Here is an 18,957-nt window from a genome sequence, read left to right as displayed (position 1 = left end):
TCCTTTAAATGGGTGCTATAGTTTGGGATATGGACAGTTGTTCAGAAAAGAACTGTAATAAGCAAATATGTCAAGCAATGGCATCCTCTGAGAAGAGAAAGACTGAGGGTATGAAAAAGTACTAAGTGTTCAGGCAGGAGAAAGCAGCAAAGACTTGATGGCACATAGTGTCTACACGTGTTACAGAAAAGTAAGAGAGAAAGCAAGAGAGGCAGACTGAGAAGAATCATGAGCTCAGGAGTCAATGGTTTATAAACAGAGTAGAGAATCGATCATTACAGGGGACAAAAGATAAGGACATGATGACTAGCTAGAATAGCTAGGTGTGAGGGAATTCTGGTGGTGGCTATGTATCACTACTCACCCAGATTGCTCCTACGACTACCAATTTGGAAACCATGTTGTATAAAAGTGATTCTGGGCCCATGAAGAGAGTGGACAGAACAAGAGATAAGTGGGCCTGAACCAAATTGAGCCAATGAACTCTCTTGCCTAGGAAACTTAGAACTGAGTTAAAGAGAATCTCTGCTCTCCTGAATGGTATATGAACTTTGGAGCTATTGACAATGGCCATTTCCCATCATGGAGATAGGGAAATCAAAAACAATGGTCAAAAGGGAGAGAGAAAAATGAAACCGGCATGAGAAGAGAATTGGAGACAATGAGGGAAGGATGGAAGACTGAGAAACAGAATTTCCTGTGTTCCCTCCTTAAATAAAGCTCTGAGCTCTGGTTCCAGGCTGACCCAGCTGGCTCCCTGCCCTCATGTTGAGACATACCTGAATATTAAAATAATAAATTACCCTTTTGTTTAAACCCATCTAGGTAAATTTTTGTCATTTACAACCAACTGTAAAAGTTAGAAAAAAAATGGTATGCCAGTCAGTGCAACCAGAAAAACAGAAACTATACTTTAAGTACATAGGGCATAGGGAATTTAATGTAGGGACTTGGTTATAGTAAACAAAGAGCCCCCAAAAACCCAAAGAAGAGATGGGGAATAAGCCCAGAGATTACAAACGGCAGGAAGCTGCTACCACCCCTAGGCTGGAAAGACAAGAGGGAAAAAGGTTATCAGAGCTCAGGAACCAGACCACTTGGGCCTGCCAGGCAGGGGCTGGAGCCAGAGGAATGGAGAACACACAGTCAACCCAAGGAGAAAAAGATCCTTGGTTTTTCTTCTCTTTCAGCCTCCTATTTCCCGGTGCCTGCCATTAGCAAACCTAGTGTGAAGCCAGCTGGCAGTTTATACAAGTTATAGTTTCCCAAACAACTCTCGGGTCTACTCCTTTATCTCTCCCCACAAGTACAGCCTATGGCAGAGGTGTCCAATCTTTTGGCTTCTCTGGGCAACACTTTTGGCTTCTCTGGGCAACACTGGAAGAAGAATAACTGTCTTGGGCCACACATAAAATATACTAACACTGACAGGTGATGAGCCAAAAAAAAAAAAAAAAAAAAAAAAAGCAAAAAAATCTTACAGTGTTTTAAGAAAATATATGAATCTGTGTTGGGCCTCATTCAAAACTGTCCTGGGCTACATGCAGGTCATGGGTTGGACAAGCTTGGCCTATGTTAACTTCTGACAGCAGGCTCAGGTCCATCTTCTCCACTCGGTGTGCCATACTAACTTAGAACTTTATACATAAGATTCAAAGAAAAGGAAGAACACCGTTGTTTAGTATCCTATACTAAAAACAACTGTTTTGCTAGTTATCTTAGAACTGAGTCATGCCTAAAGTTGGCTAGTTTCAAACCTATTAAGCAAAGAGCAAATTTGCCTCTATAGGAGGTGGGGAAGAGAGTTCATTAAACAGGCCAGTGCAGTGGCTCACATCTGTAATCCCAGCACTTTGGGAGGCCGAGGCTGGCAGATTGCCTGAGCCCAGGAGTTTGAAACCAGCTTGGGCAACAAGGCAAAACCCTGACTCTACCAAAACACGAAAAATTAGCCAGGCGTGGTAGCGCATGCCTGTAGTCCTAGCTACCTGGGAGGTTGAGGTGGGAACATCACTGGAGCCAGGGATTTGGGGGTTGCAGTGAGCTGTGATTGCATCACTGCACTCCAGCCTAGTCTACAAAATGAGACCCTGTCTCAAAAAATAAAACAAAATGTTACAGTTATTAGGACCAGCATGAGTTACCTGTTTCACCCATCATTATTGTATACACTTAAAACTATCAAAATTAAAATAGAATATGGATAGTCTTAATGACAGTAGTTGCTAACAAAAGATTTCAATATATCCACAAAGTATTATACCTGTAGCTTAGTTGAAAACTGTTAGTTAACAATATTATTCATGAGCTCTATCTTTGATTTGGTATTTTAAAAACACACAGAACATAAGGATCAACATGCTATAAATGGTAAATTAATAATGTCAACAGAAAATGAGCAGTCAGTAGCTAAAAAGATTCATTAAGCAGTTCGTTGTAAAGAATGACTAGATTTCCAATGATCTGTTTCTTCATATTTGACTAACTTACAGTTAATGGGCTACAGCCACAAAAGAATAATCCAGCTAGATTCTTCAGCTTTCAGAATATAAAATATAATTTTTAAACAAATAAAAATCCTAAATAGTAAGATTACCGAAAGTTTTTAGCTTTTCACTCATCTTAACTTTTTCCTTTGCATATTAATAAAATGGAAAATCATTATTTTAAATAATAACAGCTAATATTTGTTGACTATTTCTTATCAGTAACTATTTCATTTACTCTTTATAATTGAGGAAAATACAAAATGCCCAGTGGTACTTTTTCTCAGTTAATAATTATAGGAAAGTCTAAAGCACTTTCACATTGCCAGTCACTTTAATGCTTTACATTTACTAACTCACTGCTCACAGTAACTTCATGTGATTGGTACTACTACTATTCTCATTGAACAGAAAGAGAAACTGAGACATGAAACAGGGAAGTGACTTGCATAGCAAGTTAGTAGCAGAGACTTGATTCAACTTCCAGCAAGCTGAGTTAAAGTTTCTGCTCTTACCTTGCTTGGATACTGTCTCTTAATTGTTTCATCGTTAATTACAATTGAAATCTTAAAAACTACTGTCTTTCAGCATGCTAACCAGTTCTACAAAGCTGGGTATGGGCCGGGCGCGGTGGCTCAAGCCTGTAATCCCAGCACTTTGGGAGGCCGAGACGGGCGGATCACGAGGTCAGGAGTTCGAGACCATCCTGGCTAACACGGTGAAACCCCGTCTCTACTAAAAAAATACAAAAAACTAGCCGGGCGAGGTGGCGGGCGCCTGTAGTCCCGGCTACTCGGGAGGCTGAGGCAGGAGAATGGCATAAAAACCCGGGAGGCGGAGCTTGCAGTGAGCTGAGATCCGGCCACTGCACTCCAGCCTGGGCGATACAGCGAGACTCCGTCTCAAAAAAAAAAAAAAAAAAAAAAAAAAAAAAAAAAAAAGCTGGGTAATATTTATTTTTACCACACATATTTTAAAAAAGTGACAGAGACAAAACTGCATAACAACAAATCCAGTTTCACGGATTTTAGCATCATCACTAGTAGAATGGACCTTCTAGCATTTTCCATTTAAACTACCCAAAACTTTTAATGCTTCTCCTCCCTTTTATAAAACTTACCAATAGTAAGGTCATGCACTGGCTGAAACCTCTTGTCTGTAAACTGTAGCAATAAGCATGATTTACCAACACCTGAAAGTTAAACAAAAAATAAATAAGAGACAAAATTCACAGAAATTAAGACACTTTACAAAAAGGATATGGAAAAGAGGCAGCCAGGGCTTCTGGTGCATTGTGAATAATCTACCATGATTTCCTCAGTACTCTAATTTCTTGCAAAATAAGAAGACTAATGATTTAGGTGGAAGCTATAAACCAATCTAAAGTACATTTTCTTTCTTACAGTCTAAAGTTCATTTCTTACAATCTAAAGTACATTTCTTTCTTATACATTCAATATTTCAATGTGAAAGATAAATGTGGCAGCTAAACTCGTAGACGACAACTAACCAGGTCCTCCTGGTGGCCTCTACCACGGTAGTGTTTTTGTGCACTTTTGTTTTTTGTGTAACAGTGAAAATATTTAAAGCATAGCAATAGTTCATTTTATCATACTCCCCTATGAACAAACAAATAAATAAGCTAGCAATAAGTGTCTGAGATCTGCTTTTCTGGGAAAAGTTCCTTGCTCTGTTTTCTCGCTAATTCATTTCACGAGCAAATGGAATCTGAATTGCATTCCTTCACTCTATTAAAATTGACCCCATTAAGGTCATGAATATAACTTCCACATTTCTAAATTCAAAGGAAAATTTTCTATATTCATCCTACTTGTCCTCTAAGGAAAACTGGATACTGAATACCATACCCCCTTCTTACTCATTTTCAAGTCCTCTAAGAAACACTTCCTCATCCTCATGCTAGACAAAGGCTGCTTAATTGATAGCATCCTGCACTTCTACAAAATACTAAAAGCAGTCACCATTCATTCATTCATTCATTCACTCACTCACTTACTCAAAGTCTTTACTGAAAGCTAAGTATCACTACACTAGGACTTTAAAATACAGTAATGTAGAAAACCAACATGGTTCCTGTGTATGGAGTTACAGCCTAGTTACAGGTAGAGAAATTAAACAAAATGAATACCGAAATAATATACTGTATATGAATAATTTGAAATAATTATAATGACTGATCTGAAAGAGAATAAAGTGCTATGAGAAAGGGTAACAAACTTAGTGCAGTGGCTCAAGCCTGTAATCCCAGCATTTTGGGAGGCCAAGGTAGGCCTTAAGCCCAGGAGTTCAAGACCAGCCTGGGCAACAGAGGGAGACAGTCTTTTAAAACAAAAAAAGACCAAAAAAAAAAAAAAAAAAAGATGGGTGTGGTGGTGCGCATGTGTAGTTTCAGTTACTCGAGAGGCTGAAGTGGGAGGATAGTCTGAGACCAGGAGTTGAAGGCTGCTATGATCACACCACTGCCCTCCAGGGTAGGTAACAGAGTGAGACTCTGTCTCAAAAAACAAACAAATGATACTTAACTTAGACAAAAGGAATGAAGAAAATCTTTTTTTTTTTTTTTGGAGATGGTGTTTTGCTCTTTCACCCAGGCTGGAATGCAGTGGCATAATCTCAGCTCACTGCAACCTCTGCCTCCCAAGTTCAAGCAATTCTCCTGCCTCAGCCTCCCAAGTAGCTGGCATTACAGGCACACACCCCCAAGCCTGATTAACTTTTGTTATCTTTAGTAGAGACAGGTTTCGCTATGTTGGTCAGGCTGGTCTCAAACTCCTGACCTCAGGTGATCCATCCCCCTTGGCGTCCCAAAGTGCTGGGATTACAGGTGTGAGTCACCATGCCTGGCTGGGATAGAGAAAATCTTTCTGAAGAAATGACAGTGAAAAGAAACCGGAATTTCAAAACATGTGATCTTTAGTTTTCTTCTCTGTTGTATTACAAAAGGCCAAAGTCAAACTCATTTTATCCAATTTTTAACTCTTTTAAACAGACTTTCAGGTGTAGGACAGAAGACAAAAGAACAGTTTTTTTTTAAGTTAAAAGAGTTAGTTATCAAGTACACCAAAAGAATTGACTCTATATCCAAAACCCAGCATGAAAGAATATTATCTTTTAAAAGGTGTGAAAGTTCAAAATAGGTGAGCAATTACTTAACATCCCCAATTTTTTCATGTGGTATAGAAAAAATATATATAGTTAGAAATCACATGTTTTCTTGAGGGACTTCAAGAATCATCTAAGAGTTTGGTAATCATTTAAGTGATAGAAGAACCAGAAAACCCTTTCCCACCTCACAAGAGAATATGTATCACTCTAGTAATACTAATCTTATTCTGACTAAGTGCTGGTTAAATACAGAAAATGCTTATTTCTTTGGTTCCTCATTTTCAGGATTCCATATTCCAGCTCAGGCTGGCCATAAACTCTTGACCTCAAGAGATCCTACCACCTTAGACTCTCAAGGAGCTGGGACTATAGGTTATGTGTCACTACACCTAAGTTTCCATGTTCTTAAAAATTTTTTTTTTTAATTTTAATTGACACATAATTGTACTTATTTATGAGACAGTGATATTTCCATACATGTATACAAGGTGTAATGATCAATCAGGGTAATCAGAGTATCTGTTCACCTCAAACATTCATCACTTTTTTATGTATGTTGGTAACATTCAAAAATCCTCTCTTACAGCTATTTGAAAATATACAAGAAGTTATTAATCATAGTCACCCTATAGTACTATAGAACAGGAGAACTTATTCCTGCTACAATTTTGTACCTGTTAACCTAACCACTCCCTATCCTCACCTTTCCCCTACCCTTCCCAGCCTCTAATACCCACAATTCTACTTTCTGCCTTTATGAGCTCAACTTTTTAAGCTATTACTTATTGTGGATATGAGAACATGCAGTATTTACTTTTCTGTACCTGACTTATTTCACTTTACATAATGTCCTCCAGTCTCATCCATGTTGCCACAAATGACAGGATTTCATCCTTTTTTATGACTGAATAGTATCCATCGCGTATATTTACCACATTTTCATTATCCATTCATCTACTGGTGGACACTTAGGTTGATTCTACATCTTGGCTATTGTGAATAGTGCTGCAACAAACATGGGAGTGCAGATATTAACACTACTTTGATATAATGATTTATATTCCTTTGGATAAATACCCAGTAGTGGGATTACTGGATCATATGGTAGTTTTATTTTTAGTTCTTGGAGGAATCTTGATATTGTTTCTCTTAGTGACTATAATTTAAATTCCCACCAGCAACATGTAAGAATTCTCTTTTCTCTGAATTCTCACCAGCATGTTATTTTTTGTCTTTTTGATAACAGCCAGTCTAACTAAGATGAGATGTTATCTCACTGTGGTTTTGGTTTGCATTTCCCTGATTAGTGATGTTGAGCATTTTTTCATATACTTGATGGCCATTTGTGTGCCTTCTTTTGAGAAATGTCCATTCAGATCCTTCCCTCATTTTTAAATCATTTTTGTTTTTACTGTTGAGTTCCTTGTATATGCTACATATGAATCCCTTGTAAGATAGTTTGCAAATATTTTATCCCATTCTAAAAGTTGTGTTTTCATTCTATTGTTTCCTTTGCTATGAAGGAGTTTAGTTTGATATAATCCCATTTGTCTATTTTTGCTTTTGTTGCCTTTTTGTTTGCTTCTTGTGCTTTTGAAGTCTTATCCATAATATCTTTGCCTGAATCAGTGTCCCGAAGCATTTTCCCAGCATTTTCTTCTAGTAGTTTTATAGTTTTGGGTCTAGTTTTGAAAGACCAAAGTATTTCACCCATTTTGAGCTGATTTTTGTATATGGTGAGAGACAGGGGTCTAATTTATTCCAGCACATGGCTATCTAGTTTTCCCAGCACAATTTATTGAAGATAATTCGTGCCCATAAACTATATCTATATAATGTATCAGCCTACAACCTCCTTGAAAATAATCTCTTCTGGCTTTGTCAGGCTACAACTATCTCTTTGATGTCTTAATTCTATGACAACCAACTCCTCTTCTTCCACATAACCCTGAAAATACTGGAGGTCTTCCTTAACCCTCTGCACTCTACCTTTCGTTGTCACTTGAGAGCACGAATCCAGACCTGTGGCCTCAACCTATGTTCTTCTTTTTCTTTTTTTTTATTTTGAGATGGAGTCTCGTTCTGTCGCCCAGCCTGGAGTGCAGTGGCGCGATCTCAGGTCACTGCAACCTCCGCCTTCCGGGTTCAAGCAATTCTCCTGCCTCAGCCTCCTGAGTAGCTGGGACTACCGGCGCATGCCGCCATGCCCAGCTAATTTTTTGTATTTTAGTAGAAACAGGGTTTCACCATGTTGCCAGGCTGGTCCTCAACCTACTTCTATAAATTAGTCAGTGATTATCAAATCCACCACCTTAACTTCACTCCAATTATTTCCAACTGCCTACTAAACATTTACACTTCAATACCTTCAGCTCCAAAACTCAGACTTCTGGAACCGATTTCATTCTTTTTCATTCTCTTATTCATCATCCTCCCAATCAACCTGTGATTCACCCTACCCATGACAGAAGAGACCAAAACACAGCTTCTCCTTCAGTATTTCCTAATCTCTGGAATTGTTTCCCAATGGATCATACTTAAAAGAAACTTGGAATCGTCCTTAATTACTCCTCTTCTTTCATCATCCAACTCTAGTGGTTCATCCATCTCATCAATACTCTCCAAAAGTCTTCATACATTCCATGCTCTACCCTCCTCTGAATCATCAGTGCTCTAGTTCTGGTTCTCACTAAGAACCAGATCTTTCTTCCTTCAGGCTTTCTAATCTATTTTGTAAATCACTGTGAAAATGTTTGCTAAAATGCAGGTACAGTTAACTCACTCTCATGTTACGCTGACTAAAATATAAAAATTCAAGATCTTCAAAATAGTACACAAAGTCCTTTTTGAGCTGAAAATTATTACTCTAAGAGATTAATACTAAGACAACACAGTCCAAAGACTCTATAGTTAGCAACAACAAACCATCTCTTGTCCCCTGAAATATCATCATATTTTTTTGCTGGTACCTTTTACAAAGAAACTTTTCACTTCCTGGCAAATTTAAATTCATGCTTTAAGACTTAACTCAAAGTTTTATATGTCCTCTTTGGTAGAACGTTCTTGTTCCAAAGATTCTACCAATCCCCAAGCAGAACTAATGGTTTAGCCCCGACAATCATATATGCCAATGAATCAATCAATTTCAGCCTTGGGTTCCCGTAATACTATATACATGCCTCAAAACCCTGATTAGAATTCCAGCTCTGTCACTTATTAGCTGTAACATAGGGTACTTGACCTTTCTGAGCCTCAGAATTCTTGTCTATAAAATGGAGCAAATCTCTACCCTCAATGAACTGTTGTAAGAAGCAAATGAAATATATAGATATAAAAGGGACCCTGTACAGTACTGGTAACCTGAGTGTGTCCTGTTTATAACAATTATTTGAGCTATACGCTTAGGATACATGCATTTTTCTGTGTGCCTAATATACTTCAATAAAAATGAAAACAACAAAATGACGGTCTTTTTGATGCATCAATTTGGCTAGGCCCTACCCTAGTTATGCAGTCAAACACTAATCCAGGTGTTGCTGTGAAGGCATCATACATGTAATAAAAATCCATAATCAGCTGACTTTAAGTGCAACGGGGGCTTCCCAGAGGGGAAATAATTCCGCCCGTGGACAGCAACTTTAGCCATACCTGTGGGTTACAGCCTGTCCTGAGGATTTCAGACTTGTTTGTCTAGCCCCCACAATCACATAAACCAAATAAACCAATCAATTTCAATTTCAACTCCCATCTCTATCTATCTAATCACATGCACACATATATCCTACTGGTTCTGCTTCTCCAGTTGGACATTGACTTTTTTTCACTTTTTCTTTTTTCAACCCCTATCTTTATTATCCCAGATACTGAATCTTACAAACAACTATCACCACTCAAAAAGCACAGTGTGTAGAACAGAAAGTCCTCAAATAAAGCTATTATTTTTATTAACTGTATCATGCTTTATAGGCTCTCCCATAACAGAACGTGACCCCCCAAGTCACATAGTATATGAGCTCTATTAGGACAAAAATCACTTGCAAGAGTGTGTCCCTAGCACACAGCAGGTACAAAGCAAGCCTCTATCTGTCCTCATACCTTTTTTACTAGAAAACTTGTCTAAGTTGTTGACTGATAACAGAGAGAAAATTTGCACATACAGCTAATTCTGAATTTTCCTTACTACCTCTAGAAGATGGGAGGGGTTTAACCAACTGTGTAACTTTCCATATATCATTTCATCTTTTTGGACATAATTTTACTATATGTACAGAGAATCAGAGAATTGAGCCAGACAATCATCAAGTTTCTTTCTAACTCTACTAATTGGCCCTGATGATTTATTACTCAGAGCTTTAAAATTTAGTAACATTTTCTTCTCATGGATAAAGTTAACATCTGAGTATCTGTTTAAATAGAAATGGAAAACAATGAATCCATCACGTCACAAAGTATACTAATAGGAAGAGAACACAGAGAACTCTTTTCCCTACAACTTAAAAGAGTGATAGGTCACTGAGCATAGTGGCTCACACCTGTAATCCCAGTACTTTGGGAGGCTGAGGCAGGAGGATCACTTGAGACCAGGAGTTCTAGTCCAGCCTGGGTAACATAGCAAGACCCCATAGGTATTTAAAAATTAGGCCGGGCGTGGTGGCCCATTCCTGTAATCCCAGCACTTTGGGAGGCTGAAGTGGGTAGATCATGAGGTCAGGAGTTGAACACCAGACTGGCCAACATGGTGAAACCCCGTCTCTACTAAAAATACAAAAATTAGCTGGTTGTGGTGGCAGGCACCTGTAATCCCAGCAACTAGGGAGGCTGAGGCAGGAGAATCGCTTGAACCTGGTAGGCAGAGGCTGCAGTGAGCCGAAATTGCGCCACTGCATGCCAGCCTGGGCAACAAGAGCGAAACTCCGTCTTTAAAAAAACAAAACAAAACAAAAACAAAATTCCAGCTACTCAAGAGGCTGAGGCATCAGAATCGCTTAAACCTGGGAAGTGGAAGCTGCAGTGAGCCAAGATTGTGCCACTGCACTCCAGCCTGGGCGACATAGCAAGATTGTGTCTCAAAAAAATAAAAATAAAAATAAAATAGCAAGGCGTGGTAGCACATCTGTGGTCCTAGCTACTCAGGAGGCTAAGGAGGGACGACTGCTTGAGCCTAGCAGTTTGAGGTTGCAGTGAGCTATGACTGAGCCATTGCATTCCAGCCAGAGTGACAAGCAACACCTTGTCTCCAACATAGAATAAAAATAGTAAAAATAAAAGATGTACAGCTTCTACTGAATGTCACTTTTGCACCACTGCAAAGTTGAAAAATTGCTAAGTCAAACCATCATAAGACAGAGACCATCTGTAGTTATCTTTTTAGTGCCTGTTTCCTAATCTGTAAGAAATAGGTTAATAACACCTATTTAATAGGATAATTGAGAACATTAAATAAGTTAATCCATTCTAAGTCTTAAAACAGTGTCTGGCACATAGTAAAGTTTCAAAAAAGAATTAAACAAATGGTTGTTGCTACCATCAATAGTAAACCACTATTACTATGTCTGTTTACACTTTAGGCTCCCTAAAAGCATGAACCATGATCTATTCATCTTCAGCATTAGCCACATGTATCTCCAGTGCAAAGACAAAGGCTCACAAACTTGCGGAATGGGGTGAAAGACTATAAACTTGTTTTTTTCCCAACATGTGTGCACAAACGTGTATGTGTATACAGGAGAGGGAGAGAAACAGAATCAGTTGCAGGGTATTAAATGCTATGGTACAAAGAAAAAGCAGAGCAGGGCAAGGATGTAGGACCTGAAATGCTGGGGTAGGGGGAAGGAGGAAGGTATGTTACTAAACCAGGTAGCCTCTCATGGAGAAGGTGAGATTTAAATGAAGGTTTAAAGGAGATGAGGAAATAGGTCAGTGGATCACTGAGAAAAGAGTATTATTCCACACCAAGGAAACAGTTTAGAAGAAAAGTTCTAAGGTGGCACATTTTAGAGAAACTGCAATAAGGCCAATGCGGTTAAAGCACAGGAGGCGGGGAGAGTCATGCCCCTAGGAACTCGGATATAGGAATGACAGGGGCCTAATCACACAGAACCTAAAGAACTCTGTGTTTATTGAGACAAAATAGGGGATTCACTGGAGAGTTTTCAGCAGAGGAGTAAAATAATTTTACTTAAATTCTAAAAGGCCTACTGGCTGCTACAATGAGAACAAACGTAAGTAGAAGCAGATGAAAGCAGAAGCAAAGAAGGCAGGTGTGGTGGCTCACGCCTTCCCTAGCACTACGGGAGGCCAAGGCAGGTGGACTGCTTAAGCCCAGGAGTTCAAGACCAGCCTGGACTACATGGTGAGACCCTGTCTCTACAAAAAAATACAAAAAACTTAGCCAGGCATAGTGGTGCACACCTTAGTCCCAGTTACTTGGGGGGCTGAGGTGGGAGGATCACTTGAACCTGGGAGGTAGAGGATGCAGTGAGCCAAGATCGCGCCACTGCACTCCAGCCTGGATGATGGAGTGAGACCTTGGCTTAAAAACAAAACAAAACAAAACAAAAAAACCGTGAACCAGTAAGGAGCTTTCTCAATAAGAGAAGAAATGGTGACTTGGACCAGGGTGGTTGCACTGGGGGTAGCTCAAAGTGACTGAATTCATGAGGCAGAGCCAAGAGAATGTGTTGACAGTGTGAATTTTTTGAGAAAGAGAAGTGAGTTAAGAATGATTCCAATGTTTTTGCCTGATCAAACAGTGAGTTCAAAGAGATGGGAGATGTAGGTAGAGCAGATTGAGAGGGGGCAGATCATCAGTTCCAGTTTGGTTATTTTGAGTTGAGATGTCTATTAGCCATCCAAGAGACAAAGCTGAGTAGACAACTCAATATGTGAGTACAGATTTCAAGAAAGACGTTCAGGATGAAGATAAGCCACATGTAAAGAGGAATCAGCAAAATAATAATAATAATTAAAAAGACAGACATAGCCCATGTTTGTTACTTAATCACAGAATTAAACAGAATGAGAACAAATAAAAATGGATTTTGAGTGAAGGCTGGCAAATTCCAAACCCCCCCCCCCTTTTTTTTTTTAAAAGGAGGACAAATAGAAAGCCTGGATTTAAATCTTTAACAACAACAACAACAAAAACAACAACAACAACAAAAAAACTTCTGGAAAGGAATCCCCTATAAACAGTTATTTTTGCTACTTTTCTAATAGAAATGGAAAATTAAAGAAAAAGCAACTATCTAGTCTTTTAAAAAAATTTATGCTGGGATCTCTGATAAAAATCCAATTTGAAATGGGGAGAAAAAACTATCTCCTGCCAATGGCTTTCATTCTGCACCAAGAATAAGGCCTGTGCACATCCTCTCCCTTTCTCTCCACGTAGACAGACATTCCACATTACAGATGCTGTCCTTTGTCATTCCATGTGAAGTAGCTCCAATCCCCAATCATTTTCTATCCATTAGTAGTTTTCAATCCACACCAAAAAAAAAAAAAAAAAAAAAAAAAAAAAATGACCCAAAAAACAAAAACAAACAAACAAAAGCAACCCAAGCTGATGCTCAGGTCTCACACCTCCAGAGATTCTGACTGAACTGTGTAGTCGTTAAAAGCACTACCTGGGTGTTCTTGGATAAACTACTTGGCCTTTGCATGCATCACTTTCAAAAATGAGGATAAGAATAGTACATACTTCACAACAAGAGTTGTGAGAATTAAACCAGTTAACATATATAAAGCACTGAAAACATGTAGGAAGCACTATGTAATAACTTACCAGTATTATTATTTAATTAAACAAACAAAGACAAAAATCCAACAAGGATTACCTCTTCACTTGAAGCTTCCTCTAGATGTCCATGTAGTTTATCTTTTCTTTACATCCTAGAGAAGTACTATATTCCTTTACCATTCAAAACTAGATCTCAGCCCTCTCTCCCTGTTTGGAGATCTAGCAACCCGTTTTTCTTGCATCTTTATTACCTGCTTCTCCATGGAAATCTTCTGACACATGCATTCAAGTCTCCCATCCTCGAACACACTCAAGAGAAGATTGGTGAAGTCTTGTACATCAAATTCTCTCAGCTATCACAAATAGGAAATATCACTAACTAGAATCTTAAACCTGATAGAAGGTTTGAGAAGGCTTAAGAAAAAAGAAAAAGTCCAACACAAAGAATTACCCTGAGATTTTGGAGAGTACCTGTACAGATGACAAAGGTTATTTATTTGTTTTCCTAAACAAACAGAAAGCCATGCACACCCTCCACCTCTTCTAGTATTCCTCTGGATGTGATCTTTCCCTTAATGGACTTCAGAACACTTTATCTCTGAAACGATAATTATTATGTACTAACTTTTATCTTACACTACAGTTATTTAAATGCCTGTTTTTACAACATTTATAAACAAAGTTCCTTTAGGGCAAGATCTGTATTCCTATTCATCTTTTCATTCTCCAAAGCACCTAGAATGATCTGTTCAGCTAGTATTGATGAATTATTTGTTCAATGAATAAAAAGCAGATGTGCAAAACATTGTTTTTTAAGGCCTGATGTGGATATCTTGGATATACACAGATCATCACCACTCTGTAATTAATACAAATCACTACACTTATTAACGCTGCTATTAGAGTTGGTACCATACCTTACCTTCTTCCTTTACTCAGGGTCGGAGTCACTGTCCCTCAGTAGGACACCATTGTGAGAGCTGAATATTAAATACCAAGTCAATGAGATAACAATTATGAGTAGTACTCAGATTCCTGGCAGGGTGTGATGGGTTCACACCTATAACCCCAGTGCTTCAGGAGGCCAAGGCAGGAGGACTGAATGCTTGAGCCCAGGAGTTTGTGACCAGCCTGGGCAACACAGCACCTCTACAAAAAATAAGCTGGGTATGGTGGTGCATGGCAGTAGTCTCAGCTACTTGGAGGATGAGGTGGAAGGATCACCTGAGTTCAGGAGGCTCAGACGTTATCGTCCCACTGCACTACAGCCTGGGTGACAGTGTGAAACCTTGTCTCCAAAAATAAAAATTAAAAAAAAAAAAAAAAGACAGATTCCTGAAGCCCCATCTCAGAGATTTAGTATGTCTTTGGTGGGGCCCAAGAACTAATTAAGTCCTCTGGTCATTTTAAGGCAAAAAGTCCTTACAAGTAGGTGCTGGGTATTCTACTGAAGTTCATTTTCCTTGTCCTAAACCAACTTCCCACTAATTGCAAGATTTGTCAATATTAGTGATGATTCTATTTTTACAATCAGAAGCCAAACAGCTTTAATTTAAAATATGTGAAAACGAGGTCAGGCATGGTGGCTCACGCCTGTAATCCCAGTACTTTGGGAGGCCGTGGTGGGCAGACTGCTTGAGCTCACGAGTTCAAAACCAGTCTGGGCAATATGGTGAAACCCCGTGTCTACCAAAAACACAAAAAAACTAGACATTTTGTAATTATATTACAAACTGAAAAACCATGAAACATGAAAAAATAAAGTCTGTCCTTTTCAGAGTATTAATAAACAACAGGCTTTACAGTTGTAACACCAGTGTTCAAATCCAACTGGATAATTTCATAACCTGTGACCTCAGGCAAGTTAGTTACGGAAACTGAGCTCTACTTCCACATCTATAAAATTGCAAAATGAAAATACAGGCCGGGGCTCACACCTATAATCCCAGCACTTTGGGAGGCAAAGGTGGTAGAATCACTTGAGGCAAGGAGTTTAAAAACCAGGCTGGGCAACATACTGAGACCCCAATCTCTATTTAAAAAACAAAAAGAAAAAAAAAAGGCACTAGGGGAAAAGAAAAAGAAAAGAAAATACAGCATTCCTATTTCAGAGGAATGCATGAGGCTCAAGTGATAAAATGTAGTAGTATTTTGCAAATTCAAAGTTTTAATACAAATGTTAAACTGAGGATTCTTCAAGACGAGTACAGCTAAGAGAGCATTATCTCCAACTAAACTCACCTGACCACATTAAAAAACTTAAATGAATTGGGCTGGGCATGGTGGCTCATGCCTGTAATCCTAGCACTTTGGGAGGATGAGGCAGGCAGATCACTTGAGGCCAGGAGTTTGAGACCAGCCTGGCTAATATGGTGAAACCCTGTCTCTACTGAAAATATAAACATTAGCCAAAATAGCTTGAATCCGGGAGGTGGAGGCTGCAGTAAGCGGAGATCATGCCACTACACTTCAGCCTGGGCAACAGAGCGAGAAACAAGAAAAAAAGAAAAAAAAGAATTGAAGGAAATATCTGCAATTTTATCACTTTTTTGTTTTTTTTTTGAGAAGGCATCTCACTCTGTCGCCCAGGCTGGAGCACAGTAGTGCGATCTCAGCTCACTGCAACCTCTGCCCCCCGAGTTCAAGCGATTCTCCTGCCTCAGCCTCCCGAGTAACTGGGATTACAGGCACCTGCCAACATACCCAGCTAATTTTCGTATTTTTAGTGGAGACGGGGTTTCACCATATTGGACAGGCTGGTCTTCAACTGAACTCATGACTTCAAGTGATCCACCTGCCTCAGCCTCCCAAAGTGCTGGGATTACAGGCGTGAGCCACCATGCCCAGCCATCACTCTCTTTTTAAACAGAATGATTTTGGGATTGTTTTCATGTTGTTGGTTTGCCATATATTATCCCCTTGCACCCAAGAGAATAATTTTCATTTCATCAGCTGTATACTCTCTGGCGGTTTACTGTAGTAAACTGGATAATGGCCCCCCAAAAGATATGTCCAAGTCCTGACCCTAGAACCATGAATGTGACTTTATTTGGAAAAAGGATCTCTGCAGATATAATTAAGGATCTCTAGATGAGCTCATCCTGGATTTAGGGTGGAGCCTAAATCCAAATGACAAGTGTCCTTCTAAGAGAAAGGCAGGAGACAAAGACACAGGGGAGAAAGCAAAGTGAATGAAGACAAGGATAGAGAGTACAGTTCTGCTGCCAGAAACCAAGGAACGCTTGGAGCCACCACAAGCTAGAAGAGACAAGGCAGGATTCTCCCTGGAGCCTTCTGAGAGAACGCATCTAATATCAGGTGTCTGGCCTCAAGAACTGGGAGAGAACAAATTTCTGTGATTTTAAGCCACCAAACTCATAAGTTGTTACAGCAGCCCTAAAAACCTAATACACGAATCAAGAGTCATCTTTCATTCCTAAGACTCTTACGTTGTTAGTTTCCCAGTCTTGTCGATTCTGTCTATAATAATTCCTACTGCAATCAGTAAGTTACTCAAATACAAGAAATATTGAGTGGTGTGGGAAAAGGAAATTGGGAATACGGAGCATTTATTTGAGAAGGCTGTCTAGCGAAAGCTAGGAGGGAAGAGAAGAAACAGTTATTCAAAGAATATTGATTGAATGCATCATGCCTACTATATTTCACGCATCAAGCTTGGTAATAAAAATAAAGTTCCCAAGAAGATGTAGCTTTAAGAACGTAAAACATCTTTCTCCTGGAAACTGCAAAGTGTAGAAAAAAGTATGCTAACAAAACTGAGAGTTGCTAAAGAATCAATTAAAAAAAGAAATAGACAATATGAAGAACTAACCTTCTATCCTCTTTCCCTTGATGCAATCATCTACTACTATTTCTGTTTCTTTCTTTTACAGTATTAAAGTACACCCAATATTAAAACACTTCTGGGATGAGACCAAAATCACAAAAATGAGTAAATGACACATAAACTCAGCTGAAAGCCTATGTTCCTATATGTCAGTATCTCTTAAACATTGGGCCTCTGCATACATTTATTCAGTGTTCTTTCTTTTCCTTTTTTTTGACAGAGTCTCGCTCTGTTGCCCAGGCTGAAGTGCAGTGGCACGATCTCGGCTCACTGCAGCCTCCGCCTCCCGTGTTCAAGCGATTCTCCTGCCTCAGCCTCCCGAGTAGCTAGGACTACAGGCACATGCCACCACGCCCAGCTAATTTTTTTGTATTTTTAGTAGAGATGGGGTTTCACCATGTGAGCCACAATGGTCTCGATCTCCCAACCTCGTGATCTGCCTGCCTCGGCCTCCCAAAGGGCTGGGATTATAGGCGTGAGCCACCACACCCAGCCTATTCAGTGTTCTTTCTCTAATAATAACCAGTGACTTCTTTTGTCTACAGCTACTCATCTTTAAGATTTAACTCAAGTGTCATATCCTCGAGGAGACTTTCCATAACACACACCTCTCTTTACAAAGGTAGAAGTATCTTCCTTTGTATTCTCCTGATTTTTATTAAAATTTTTTTTTCTCCTGATTTTTATTTATTTTTGGTGGTGGGGGGGGGGTGCTGCTGCAGGCCACATCTGATTTTTTCAAAGATGAAAATTATCTGGCTGTGAATGTATAAAATAATTTATTTAACTGTCTGGTTTCAGGGGAAAAACACAACAGCCTCTGCTGTCAATGCCAGAAGAGAAAGAACACTGACAAGTTTCTGTGATTATCTCGCTCAGCTTGGGTGTGACGTGGACTCCAGGAAACCAAATCTAGACCTGTGTTTCAATCACTAGATGAAGTAGGCCTCACTGAAGGCCTAGACTTTAAAAATAGACTTATGAAGAACTGTAAGCATATGAAGTATTCAGAAACTACTTACCAAGCACCTTAAATGGATACACAATGGTTAATGGAGTTCTGTTCTTGTCGCCCAGGCTGGAGTGCAATGGTGTGGTCTTAGCTCACTGCAACCTCTGCCTCCTGGGTTCGAGCAATTCTCCTGCTTCAGCCTGCTGAGTAGCTGGGATTACAGGTGCCTGCCACCACGCCCAGCTAATTTTTGTATTTTTAGTAGAGACGGGGTTTCATCATGTTGGCCAGCCTGATCTGGAACTCCTGACTTCGGGTGATCTGACCGCCTCCCAAAGCGCTGGGATTATTCTTTATCCTGCACTCTTTATGAAATCTCTTTACTTTTTTGTTTTGTTTTTTTTTTGAGATGGAGTCTCGTTCTGTTGCCCAGGCTGGAGTGCAGTGGTGCAATCTCTGCTCACTGCAACCTCCGCCTACCGGGTTCAAGCAATTCTCCTGCCTCAGTCTCCTGAGTAGCTGGGATTACAGGTGTGCGCCACCACGCCCAGTTAATTTTTGTATTTTTAGTAGAGACGGGGTTTCACCATGGTGGTCAGGCTGGTCTCGAACCCCTGACCTCATGATCCACCCGCCTCAGCCTCCCAAAGTGCTGGGATTACAAGCGTGAGCCACCGTGCCCGGCCCAAAATCTCTTTACCTTTAACTCCCTTAAAGTTCTAATTTTTTCCCTGAATTTTCACCTAATGTCCTTTTGTTGTCTCAGGATCACATCTAAGAAACCATATTACATTTAACTGTCAGGCCT

General features: G+C 39.6%; 1 protein-coding gene across 2 annotated transcripts in view; it reads right to left on the bottom strand.

Annotated features, from left to right (window-relative positions):
- The window catches only part of RAB2A (RAB2A, member RAS oncogene family), a 103,177-nt gene that overhangs the window by 59,699 nt on the left and 24,521 nt on the right, over positions 1-18,957 (bottom strand). For both annotated transcript variants that reach the window (XM_008000718.3, XM_073018103.1), the window contains exon 2: positions 3,607-3,678. In XM_008000718.3, coding sequence (XP_007998909.1) covers positions 3,607-3,678 — 72 coding nt within the window. The remainder of the gene's footprint in view (positions 1-3,606; positions 3,679-18,957) is intronic.

Source organism: Chlorocebus sabaeus, chromosome 8 (genome assembly GCF_047675955.1).
Source record: "Chlorocebus sabaeus isolate Y175 chromosome 8, mChlSab1.0.hap1, whole genome shotgun sequence".
Taxonomy (NCBI): Eukaryota; Metazoa; Chordata; class Mammalia; order Primates; family Cercopithecidae; genus Chlorocebus; species Chlorocebus sabaeus.
Note: the sequence above shows the minus strand (reverse complement) of the source record. Positions and strands in the feature narration are given on the sequence as shown.